The sequence below is a fragment of the Elephantulus edwardii genome, unplaced genomic scaffold (genome assembly GCF_000299155.1).
Source record: "Elephantulus edwardii isolate Elephantulus edwardi_28Jun2011 unplaced genomic scaffold, EleEdw1.0 scaffold00052, whole genome shotgun sequence".
NCBI lineage: Eukaryota > Metazoa > Chordata > Mammalia > Macroscelidea > Macroscelididae > Elephantulus > Elephantulus edwardii.
Window position 1 is genome coordinate 2,041,866 of NW_006399802.1, and position 12,500 is coordinate 2,054,365.

Below are 12,500 nucleotides of genomic sequence, written 5' to 3' on the forward strand. Positions count from 1 at the left end.
TAACTCTGTAGTTTATTTTCTTTAAACCAGTAATATAGTATAGTTATTTAAAAGCTAATACTTTCTTTGTCAACAGTCCTTTTTCTGACAAGATAGTGAATAGAAAATGTCTACTTAATGGAGTTCTGTTTGAGATAGAAGGAAAGATTTATGTGGATTTACTAACTACTTACTGTTGCTTTATTTTGTTGTCACCAGTTGGACTTTAATTCATTTCACTTATATAAATGTAAAGATTAAAAAGACTCAACTTTTAGGAGAAAGGCTTTGGTTAAATAGACTTTATCTTTTTGGATTTATTTTTACTTTTTTTAATTATATTTTATAGAATGTTGAAAGTTAGCATCAAATGATTAGCTGGTAGGCCGGCAGCAGACATCAGAAGTAGTATGTCTATTCCACTGTGGAGTGAAGTTTTCTTTTAAAACCAGTTGCTACTATTTTCTGTCATATTACCAAAGTTTAGAATATTCTTTTAAAAGGTGTACTTGGTGAGTTTTATTGATTTTTTTTTTTAAACTACTGTTGTTCATTTATCAGTTTAACTGAGTTATGGCTCTTAATCACATCTTAGTGCCTAAAACTTCTAACCTGAAAAGAAGAAAAAAAGAGAGAGAGAAAACTTTGTTACTGGCTTTCTGACAATGGCAGGGAGTGTGTTAAACCAGTGTAAAATTCAATTAAACTGTCTAGCCAGGTTTTTGAAGCTGAAATGCAGACCCTTTCTGTTAAGCTTCTTATTTTCCTGTGACCGACACCAGTGGATGCTGGGTTATGCCAAAACCAACAGGCTGTAAAGTACCTTGTTTCATGCTCCCACCTGATCAATATTTTTATTTTCCAGGCTTGCCCAGAAATCTGGAGGCAGTATCACCTAACAGTGAGTAGAAACACCTTTTTTATTTTCCCCAAGACCCAGCCTATTTACCCTTCTCTGAACTGCTGACCATAAAATATAGACAAGCATCTCCTGCTGGAAGATAATAAACATCTGAAGAGCTAGTTTTTCTACAGAGAAAAGCAGGAACACACTTTTTCTCTTCTCCACTCCCTGCTATTCTATGCTCTGTCTTCCTGTTCTTTCAAGATTGTGATTGTTTTTTTATTACTTGCATCATTTAATGATTGCATCATTGTCTCTCTCAGTCTTCCCAGACTACATTCATTAAATAAAGGAGAAAAAAATGTGCTAGATGCAATTAAAAAAATTATGGTAGTCTAGTGTCTTTAAATTGTTACATTAGCTACAGTCCAGAAGCATACGGTCCACAGTATCTTCCTGTATAATTGTGATTTTATTGAAATATACATTTTTAATAAAGCTAGAAAAAGCTTAATATATCTTTCATATAAAGTAATTTGCCTGTCATATCCTTAAGCCCCTCTTGACTTATTATTCAAAACATACAAGTGTGTGCTTAGTAGTTACTCCATTTTCTAGTTTCCTTTTATTGTGATTTGTAAACTAAAAAGCAGCATAGAGATATTTTGCTATAGAATCTAATTGGCCAATGATATTACTAAGTCAGTTTAATTTTCATTTTAATATCAAAATACTAATATTTTAATAATTCATCATAGTCCTATTGGTCATTTCTTTTATGTATGAAATAGATTTAAGAGACAGTAATTTTTACTTATATAAATATATAATTAAAAGTTGCTCCTTAAAGTATAGGGTATAAAAAAGTTTTTGTTTATAGAACACAGGTAGTAAAGTAGAAAAGAGAGTGTTTATAAAGCATATCCTGCTTCTTATTGTTCTTCTATTAGAGAAATAAAAAAAAGCTAACAGGTTGACTCATACTACTTGTTTGATACAGGCCCAAGAAGCAAGGAATATTACATGATTTGCCTTATTTTGTTATCACTTTAATTTATTTGAGGAGTATTACTAGAAAGCTGTCATTCTTTCTTTTTCCCTCAAAAATTTTGGTAAAAACTTTTAAAAGAGTGTGTATCACCATATATTATATTAGATGTCATATGGAGTCATTCCATATGAGTTTATGCTTATACAGCAGGTTTTTTAACCTGACATACTAAGATGAAATCTCTAGAGCCTATACCTGATAGGAATCTAATCATGTGTTACTGTGATTTGCAAGATCATAAAGTCTGTCACATCTTTGTACATAGTAATATTTTTCCATAATAATTACTACATAATATCTTAATGGATTTGACATTGTGTTTCTTTCTCCTTTCCTCTGATTTGGAGAATTCTCATCTTTCAAAGTTGGCTTGAAGTATGGAAATTACAACTTTAACACCACTATTTTAATTATTTACACCTGCATATTTTATAGAACTAACATAGGATATGATATATCAGGTTATCCTATAACAGTAAAAACATTTCATGTTCTGTTTTATACCTTAGCTTTTTGCATACATAAATTATAAAAAGAAAAGCTAGGAAAAAATAGAACAGTATAAATTTTTAGGTAATTATCTTGTGTTTTTGTTTTTTAATGGATTTTTAAAATTATCTTTTTAGCTATAAAGATAATAAAATTATTTTGAAACATCAATGTGCCCAAACTGACATAAAAGTAATATTGGGAGGGAATAATATTAAAGCAACTTATAATTTATAACTATTGAGTTTAAATTAATAATTGGTTTACCATGCAAGTATAAATCCAAAATAAGTATGTTTATAAATGCATCTGCATGTCTATCAGTCCCTCTAAAATAAAATCATTAAATAATTATGTAAATTATCTTTGTTGTATATAGGAAATATCCAGATCTGGGCAGTAAGCAATAGTCAGTCCTTAGTAAGGCAAAAATGCATGGTGATTTTAGTCCTCTTCAGCTCCTTTCCCAGGCAATGGACTGCCATCTATTGACTCAGAGTAGCCCTCACACTTGAATGTGTGGCAGCAGTCAGAGTAATAACCAAGCAAAGAAGCCTACATTAGAATTGCCACTGTATAATAATTTAAACCAATCTGCTTTAAACTCTAGAACTCTCTATAGTTAATTACTGACTAGTTTGTTTTTCTAAATACCATTGTTCACCCACAATGCACTGTGCTGTTTTGGAGGAAATTAGTAATTTATGATTAATGATTTATGATACATATGGAAATGCTTTTATTAAGGGAACTTTTCAGCTGCTTTTATTTGCCTCCCAATGAGTAAGACTAGAAGATCATTTGCAGAGCAGCCTGAATTTTAGCAGCTATAAATTATGCTCTATACAGGAATTAGTTTCTTTCTCATAAAGTACTAACTTAAAAAATACTATTTGTAAAACCCATAAAAAATGATGAAGTTACATTCCATGAATAGTGAAGGATAAAGGAACTTGTAAAGAGTTCCAAATAGAAATTTTCTCAAAACACAATCTGAAGTAAAAAATTAAATATTCAGTCTTTATGTCAAGTTCATGAGTGATAATAAAATAAAGGCTTCTTGACTACATATATCTGAATAGAGTTAACTTTTTAACCAAATTTGACAGGATTCATTACAGTAATAAAAACTAATCCACTATTCTAAAGGATGCATGCTAATAAAACTCCTTATATTATATTCATATATAAGGCATGTAGCATATGTTATAACAACTTTATGGCTAAACTATTTTTCTTGGTGTATTTTAATGGTTATAAAATTATGTTCTGTAATTTGGTGGCTTTAGTTTTTGGTTTGTTTTTTTTTTATTTCGAGACCTCTATGGGGAGGAAATACTATTTTTATTCCACAATTATATAATTTCTCTCATATTTCACATCAGATGTCTTTAGAAAGTGTTAAATATCTTCAGTAGTACAACAGTAGTCTTGTATCTTAATTTCTGCTATGTTTTTTCAGATTTTTCTAAAACCCGACCTTGAATGTTCATTTTTACTTTTTATATCACTCATTCTAGATAAATGTTTCCCTCTTTAAATATTCAAGATGGAAAGTACCTTCCTCCATGCTTTGTCATTTCTGGTCTCATTTATATTAAAAATCCTAGGCCAAAATGGCCACAAATAGAGGTTTACAACTAACAGAATATTTTACTAGTAAAGGCTATAATTTGACATGCTTTGGAAAGTTCATTAATTTACTTATTTAAAAAGCAACCAGGGCTCTGTTGTTTGAAGTGTATGTGTCAATAACCTACAAGGACAATACATCTTTTATGTTTAATTTTGTGCTTGGATTTCTTTGTGTACCTTTAAAATGTATTACATCCTGTTACCTTTAAGTAAAAATGTAAGCAAGAAGCAGGTGTAACTTTTTAGAAGAAGTAAGTTTTAAACGTTTCTTTAAGTGTTTGAAATGCCTAGAATTTACACTGCAAAAGGTGAAATATTTGCTGTTGAGGACAGAATGACTTTCTTTGCTTTCTTTAATGGTCTGGGAAAGTCTAGGCTTATGTGTAGAGTTCACTACTAATAAATACCTGAGCATACCTGAGTTATTTTAGTGTCATAATTATATGGACTATAATGAAGATTTCACTTCGTTTTGCTTCTCAGTTTTCTTTTCTTACCTAAGGATGTCAATTTAAAAATATTTTCTTGGTTTTCACAATATGGAAATGACAGTTACACACTAAGTGAGGGTATTAACATTCCATGCCACACCAGAAGATAGAAGAACCCTAAATATCCACAGATTGGAGTTTAACTTTAGAGCCATGTTTTCTAATTCATCAGGAGGAAACACAAAAACAGATTTGGTAATTCTGAAACTATAGCTATACCAAAGTCTTTGTCCTGGGATTCTGATAGAAGGTAGGGAGAGCTAAAATGGAATATTTTTCTTCTGAAATAATTTTGAACAAGAAATAAGGAGTTTCTAAAAGTAGTCCCATGCCAGAGCCTTTTGTTTTTGTGAAGGAGATAAGAAAGAAACGTATATAAATTAGATCACTATTGATGAGCTTCAGTATTATTCTCAGAGATTCTTGGCTACATAAGCAGAACTGCAAAACCCCCAAGAACCCCAATCACTCAGCAGATATCAAATGATAGATCTTTTCCTTTTCCTTTATCTGTTTAATAAAATAAAACTGGTTATATCTTGTATTTTAAAATGCTAAATAATGTTGAAAATACTGTGAGACCTAACTAGGTCTTTATTCCATTTTTGGAGGCCTGCCACACATCATAAAGTTAGTAGTTAGGGTTTTGTTTGGAAAATTTTTATTTTTGTGGTTTAAGCTCCCTTTGTCTACTCTGTCAGGAGCTAGGAATACACTTGAATAAGTTCTCCTCTGCTTCATCCATACCTGGTGTCTCAGTGCTTTGATTGGCCAGGTGTTACCATTAAAACATTTTATCTTTGCCAAATTTTCAAACTTAGTTTTGATTTGTAAAGACTCTTAGTCCTGAAGCTTTATTGAGTTGAATGGAATAATTCTCTTGTGATTCAAAAGGTACAGGACTAATTTTTTAGTGCCACAAGGCCATATTTCTATTGTAGTTCCATAAAGTAAATCAGGCTACTTTATCTTTCAGGTTACTTGGTATCTGAATAATTAAAAATTTTCTAAATAAGCACTGATGGCTTATTTTCTATGATAACAGAGATAGAAAATGCATTTTGGCAGTAAAAAAAATATTTTTCAAATGGAAAAATGTAGATGAATAGTTCTGCTTAAGTGCTTTGTTCTGAAAGAATTTCGTATCAGAGTTATACTAGTACTTTTTACTTCCATCTTCTACCATATTTTGTATGTAGTGTAAAAGATAATACATTTACAGAGTAGGTCAACTGGCTTTTTAAAAAAAAAATCTTTTGCTGCCATGTGGACCACATTTTGCCAGAACTTATCATTGGAAGCAATTGGAAAATGCAATTTCAAAGCAAATGAAACCTGGAATTATCAATCTCAATAAATGAGATTCATTTAAAAATAAATACAATTTGCCAAATCATCAAAAAGCAATTTTCTAAAGCTTTTGTAAGGAAAGAAGGGAAAAGTGAACATTATGAATTATAAATGCATATGTTATTTTTCCTCTCACAGTATTTCCTCAGACATTTGGAAATTGTTTATATCATATTTATTTTCTGAATGAGATAGAATAAAGTTATTTGGATAGAATTTGTCTCTATTTATTGGGAGGATAACATCAATACTATATATTTTATTACAAGGGGAAACTTGCTGTTTTCTTCTTTTGAAAGAAATATTGAGTATACAGACCTTCAAAGAGTTGATTCCCAACATACATGATTTTAATATTTTTATGCAAAAATAAATTTAGTTTAAATGGGAAAACAAAGTGTCATATTATGCGTATGTTTTTCTTGTGTTGACAGTGTTTTATGATAATATGACTAATTTAGATTTAAGTATTTCAAATAAATAAGCACAAAGAATGCAGCATTTACACACTTTACAAAAGACTCATAAATGTTTTGTCTTAGAATCAACTATTTTTGCCATCTTCTTAGTAAATAGAGAACTTTAATGACCTAATCAATGGTCATTTTGATTCTTAACTCATTTTTATGACATGTTTTCTCAATAGTAAACTGAGTCTGAATAGCTAATATTAATAACATTCTTTCATTTAATGAAAATTTCTTGTGCTTTTTTTATCTGCTCCAGTATCTAGAGTCATTCATCACTGTATCTCAGACTTACATATGTGCTGTCTGAGCTCCAATTTTTACTTTGATAAGCTTAAAGAAATACTTGTTCTGTACACTTATATTTTGTTAACAGATATTTCTCCTGAGAATGACAAAAAGCTGCAAAGTTACATTTTTACTTTCCATTTTTCCTTCCCTAGGTATGGTTAACCTTTACTTACAAAGGATTAGCCATTATAGGGGCAGTTCCTTATTGATTATTTAACTCTGTGGTAACTTATAAATTCCATTGGTATGTGTTCATCATTTTAATATCTAGCAAAGAAAAGTACATGCATTAACCTACAACTCTATATTTTTATTGTCCCTACTATGACAAAGTAAAGTAAATGTAAATGCATATCTTTAAAATTGTCAGTTTGAGCAGTTTGCCACTCTAGTTTTGACTATGTAATAAATTATAGTTTCCAAATCTGCCATTTTGCATAATATCTATTCTTTATCATGCTACATATACTAAAGAACATAAAATTATAATGCAGAGTAATATTACTACATTCAAGTGACTGTTTTTCAAGTGTAGTTTCAATGCCTAATTTCTTCCAGTAGTTAAAGAAATATATTCCAGGTGGCTGAGTTCATCATAATCTTATCTGGATGTTTGACTACAACAATATATTGCCACCTAGACAGTCCAGATTCATAACAGTTTTGTAGGACAGAGTAGTCCTGTCCAGTTTCCAAGACTGTAATCTTTATGGAAAGAAACTACAGCATCTTTTTCCCATGGAACAACTGACAGACTTGACCAGCAACCTTTTGTTTAGCAGTTGGGCACTTAACCGCTATGACACCAGTGGTAAAAGGAAATAAAAGTAGCTGAGCCTGTGATAACTTGTAGTAAACATTCCTCATAGTACCAGTGTATGTGAATGATGTGGAAGAATCAAGTAATTCTTGCCAGGTCTTAAGTATGTAGGAATCATTTTATTATTTTCACTCATATGGACTTTTGTCAATCATTTGAATATCTGTAGGAAGGAACTCCTGAACAGACCTGTTGGTTTGCTGAGATGAAGGATCTCTTTATCTAGTGTCATATTTTTCTGTTTTGATAGCATAAAGTGCAGTAATAAACTGAAGTAGAATTCAGCTTAAAGTTTCAAAAGTACTATCTATTAAATCACTGAAAGGTTAATGATTCTGTGCTGCAGTCCCAAAGGCATGTGATTCAAATCCATCAGATGCTCTGCTGGAGAAGGAGGGGCAATCTCCTCCTGTGTCAGTCGGATCCGATCCAGCAGTACACAACAAGAAGGGGAAAAAAAGGATAATGATCTATTTTAAGAAAAATCAACCACATTTTTAGACTTGAGTCACATTTATCATTTGCCCCCTCATATCAGTTCTGACTTTTGTTCGCCTTTGTACATACACATATAAACATTTTCTTCTGACATTTAGGGCAGCAGTAGTGCCTCAACACCAACAACCCTCTTTTTTCAAGAGAGAAAGATTTTCAAATATTACATGGTTTGGGGTGGGTTTTTTTTAGAGAATTTTTATTTATTTATTTATTTATTCATTCATTCTTTCTTTCTTTCTTTCTTTTTATGTGTGTACCGTCAAATTGGATCTGACTGGTACAGGAGGCGATTGTTCCTCCTTCTCCAGCAGAGCATCTGATGGATTTGAATCACATGCCTTTGGGACTGCAGCAGAGCATCTGGAGGATTTGAACTGCGTACCTCTGGGATTGCAGTGCAGTTTCCTACCACTAGGCCACCAGAGCTCGCCCAAATATTACATGTTTAAGAACATTTAACACACACACAGAGCACGTATATTTTGGGGACTAAAGTAGAAATCAGGAAGCTCTGGAGACTTTGTCTCTATGGTCATCTGCTCAGCGAACCCAAAGGCTGCAGCTATCTGGTGATTTGAATCCACTAGTCACTCTACAGGAAGAAAATGGGCAGTCTCCTCCTATGCAGTTTACAGCATCTGAAAACTCATAGCGTCAGCTATGAGTCAGATCTAATTCAGTGACAATGAGTTTGCAACAAACTAGACCCTCACTTTTTTTTTTTCCCAATAAAATTTTTATTTTGTACTGGTTTACTTACAAAATTCGTGTACATTGTTTTTCACATTGGATCTTTCCAATTTCCTCTGCTCACCCCTCTACGCGTCAATCAAATTGTGCAACCCTATGATTTAACCACCCCACCCCGCCCATCCACATCCCTCTGCTCCTACACCTTTTCTTTAATTGTATACCAGTATTTTGGTAGGACACATTTCAAAAGCAAGAGTTACTCAGAATTAATGATCATAAATCTATAGTAGCTTTGCTTTTTAGAAATAATTCATTTGTGTTTTTCATTGCTAGTGATGCTTTCAGATTATTTACATTTTTAATCATTAATTTAATCTGTTGAACAGATCATAAAATAAGTCATCTTTCTAATTTTGTAATGTGTCCCACTCCAAAAATACTTCTTTTATAGAATTATATTTCTTTGCATATTTTTCCTTTTTTTTTTACTACTACACATCATTTTTGGACAATTAAATTTTGGAGCATATTTTAATTTTTTTATACAATAAAGATGTAATGTTGTCTTTCTTGGGTTCCTCATAATTTCTTTTAGTTGCTCCTTAGAAAAATTTGCTTTGAATTTGAGCCTGAAGGATTTCTGAAGTAGTTATTGGGGAGTGTTTCACATCAGAAAAGTAGAGTATAAGCAGAAGAGAAAGATGATCATCAGTGAGATGGATTGACCCAGTTAAGCATGGCAGAGTGATGATGGCACAGGATAGGGCAGGATTTCAGTCTGCTGTTCACAGAGTCAGTGTGAGTCATAGTCAACTCAATGGCACCAAATGATAACTTAGAGGAAAGAATGCAGCTTTGAAATCAGATCCTAGTCCATATTCTGACTTTCTTCTCGCTTGGCGTGCAAGTATAGGGAAAATACATCACTGTGAGATCCTTGACTTCTGCATCTGAAAAGTGGAAATAGTGCCTTGTAGGATTGTTACCAGTGTGATGTGATGCTAAATGTAAAGTAGTTAATACAGTTATGAGCACTTTGTGTGCTATAATGTAATAAACCTATAGGCACACCACATCTATAGAAATGACCGCTGGACTGATATCCCAGGCTCAGATTCTATACCTCTTGAAAAGACTATTTTCCCCCAAAATGAGCAAGTACATAATAATCTCATTATACTTTGTTCTCACAAAATTTTTTTATAGTTCTTAAAAATAAAAACACTCATAGCATCGTTTTTAAACGTAATTACCTCAGCTTTAATTTTCTATTTGTAACTTTTTTTCTTTTTTTAGAAATGTAAGTTGTTGTCTTGTACCATTGAGTCAGAACTGACCGATAGCTGACCCTTCAGAGGAGTCTGCCCATCTTCCTCTTTTGGCACAGATGGTAGATTTGAACCATGGACCTCTGAATTGGCAGTACATCTTCTTTCCACTAAGCTACCAGACCTCCCAGAAATATAGGTTAGAAACTTTGGGTTTGGTATAGCCAATTTGAAATAATTGTCTTAATTTGATTTGCCTAAAAATCTTTATAAACATAAAGTTTCTATCACAAAGTAACTAGGCTATTTTCTTTTCTAGTGAAAATGTTTATATAAAATATATACTGTATAAAAGGAGTTCTGGTGGCAAGAAGCTGCACTGCAATCCCAGAGGTACGCTGTTCGAATCCACCAGATGCTCTGCTGGAGAGGGAGGGGCAATCTCCTCCTGTACCAGTCAGATCCGATTTGATGGTACACACACACAAAATAATATAAATTTTAAAAAAATATATACTGTATAAAGATCCAATTATGTCACTTTGAAAAACAGAGAACAAGTTAATGTTTAATTCTTAAATGATGAATTCATTGTCACCTGAATATAGTTACCATAAACAAATGAAATTTTGGTTTTTTCTATATTTTCTGTATAAACAATGAGAAAAATAGGAAATAAAATTCACTCATCCACCCACCCCCCACATTTATTTGTAACAGAAAAATCAAACTGCTTTCTGATGAAGGTGGAGGATTTCTTAGTTTATCCAAAACAAAGTAGCACATCAGTTTTGGACACATCACGTGAAGACAGTTCATCTATTGGCAAGACTGATGTCGGAGAAGCCTAATTTTGTAGCAAAATGTTGTGGCCTAAGAGCTTGGTCATTTACTTTGCAGACTCTCAAGTTAGCTCTTCCAGAGGACTGGAAGAGAAAGCAGCACATAACCCAGCACTTTCTTTCAGAGAACTTTCCGAATCCATGAATGGTCCTTATGTTGAGACAAGCATGAAGGTACACCCCAGGAGACAAGTTGGAACATTTAAAAAAAAAGCACCTCCTAAAACACATCCCACAATAAGGCCTGACTTTCCCTCATCAGCAGGCAATTGCATCAGTGGACTCACTCTCTGCTCTTGTAGCTCCTGCTTAAGTTGAAGCAGCAGGAATGGAGGAGGTGCTATGGGTGCATATGCCATTTAGTTATAGTCAAAATGAAACGCGTGCGGTGTAGTTAGCCTCATACGTGTTAGCTAATAAATACAATAGCGCGATGGACCCATTCTTCTTGTGCAGTTTTTTCAGTAGAGATTTGTGTATAATTATGTTTAAAATACATAAACAGATTTGAATATGTTAAGCATTTCATAGTAAGAAACATAGTACATTAATATGACTTCTATGTGTTGTAGTCCACCCTAATAAACATCCAGATCAAATATCTGTGTGTTTTTCTGTCCCTTCCCCCATGTCCCCTCTCCATGCCCTACTCATCCCTCCCTCCACCCTGCATCAAAGCTTGTGGTCCTTTTCCATCCATGTTCTAAAAGGTTTCTTTGTAAGCCAGGCCATTTGTCCATCATTGTTTGGGGTCCAAACAGTGGTAAGATACCCTGTCACCGATCCTGCGTGCTATGAATGGCAGCTTCTCTCCGGACAATTGGTGGAGGGGCTGAGAAATATTCCTGAGAGGATTATTTAACCTTTCAATTTAGAGGGCACAAAGCCTGGCTGATTAATGAACTTTCTGATGGGTGCTGATAAGCGGATCTATTTCTTTATTTTCCCCAAAAGTGATTCCTTCTCCTGTCCATATTACTATAATCTTAAACATAAAATGTGGCAAATAGATTAAAAAACAGCACTAAAGAGTTTATCTGGCTGGCAAACTGAAGGAGCTAAATTAAAATTGGTAATGACAGCGGTGCCTCAGCCTCATATATGGTTTTTAAATGCACTGTGTATTTTGAAGAGACTTATTCTCCAGCTCGCCTGGTAATGACTGCTTTTGGTGCACAGTCTGGGGCTGGTTTCTGTTATCCCCACCCCCACCCCACCCCCCAAAAAATGAGTTGTGTTATCTGGATGGCTGCAGACACATACGCATCCCCCTTTCTCACTGCATGGGCAGACAAGGTCGATAGCATTACAAGGTATTTGTGGCAGTGCTTGTTTCAGTTTTCAGAGCTGCCAGTTTCCAGGCAGATTTGAATTACAAAAGAAGAAGCTGGCATGAAAATTGAAAGGTTTTATCGGCTGGTCTGAAGCCTCATAGCACATTGCTTATTTATGCAGTCCATTTGCACCAGGAAATATAAAAAGGAAATACATTTTTAAAATAAGGCCATAAAGACCCAGATATGTTTAAGATGGCAAATAAAATATAGATACCTATAATATCTTTCCAGGAAACGATTTTCACTTAATGTTGCACATTACTTCAGAAGAGCATTTATGTTGCTGTCATAAATTTGTGCATTTGTGTCACTATGTAGGTAGTCTCTGGGGATTAAGAAAGAAGCCTTTGCTAACTTACTTTAAAATTAAAATAGACGGAGGGATAACTCTGCAGTTTGAGAGCTACATTGGAAATATTTAAATAGGGTGGTAAATTAAACTTAA

General features: G+C 33.3%; 1 protein-coding gene across 1 annotated transcript in view; it reads left to right on the top strand.

Moving 5' to 3' along the window:
• The window catches only part of ZCCHC7 (zinc finger, CCHC domain containing 7), a 229,389-nt gene that overhangs the window by 201,674 nt on the left and 15,215 nt on the right, over positions 1–12,500 (top strand). The window contains exon 5 of the mRNA XM_006886856.1: positions 845–880. Within this exon, the coding sequence (XP_006886918.1) occupies positions 845–880 (36 nt within the window). The remainder of the gene's footprint in view (positions 1–844; positions 881–12,500) is intronic.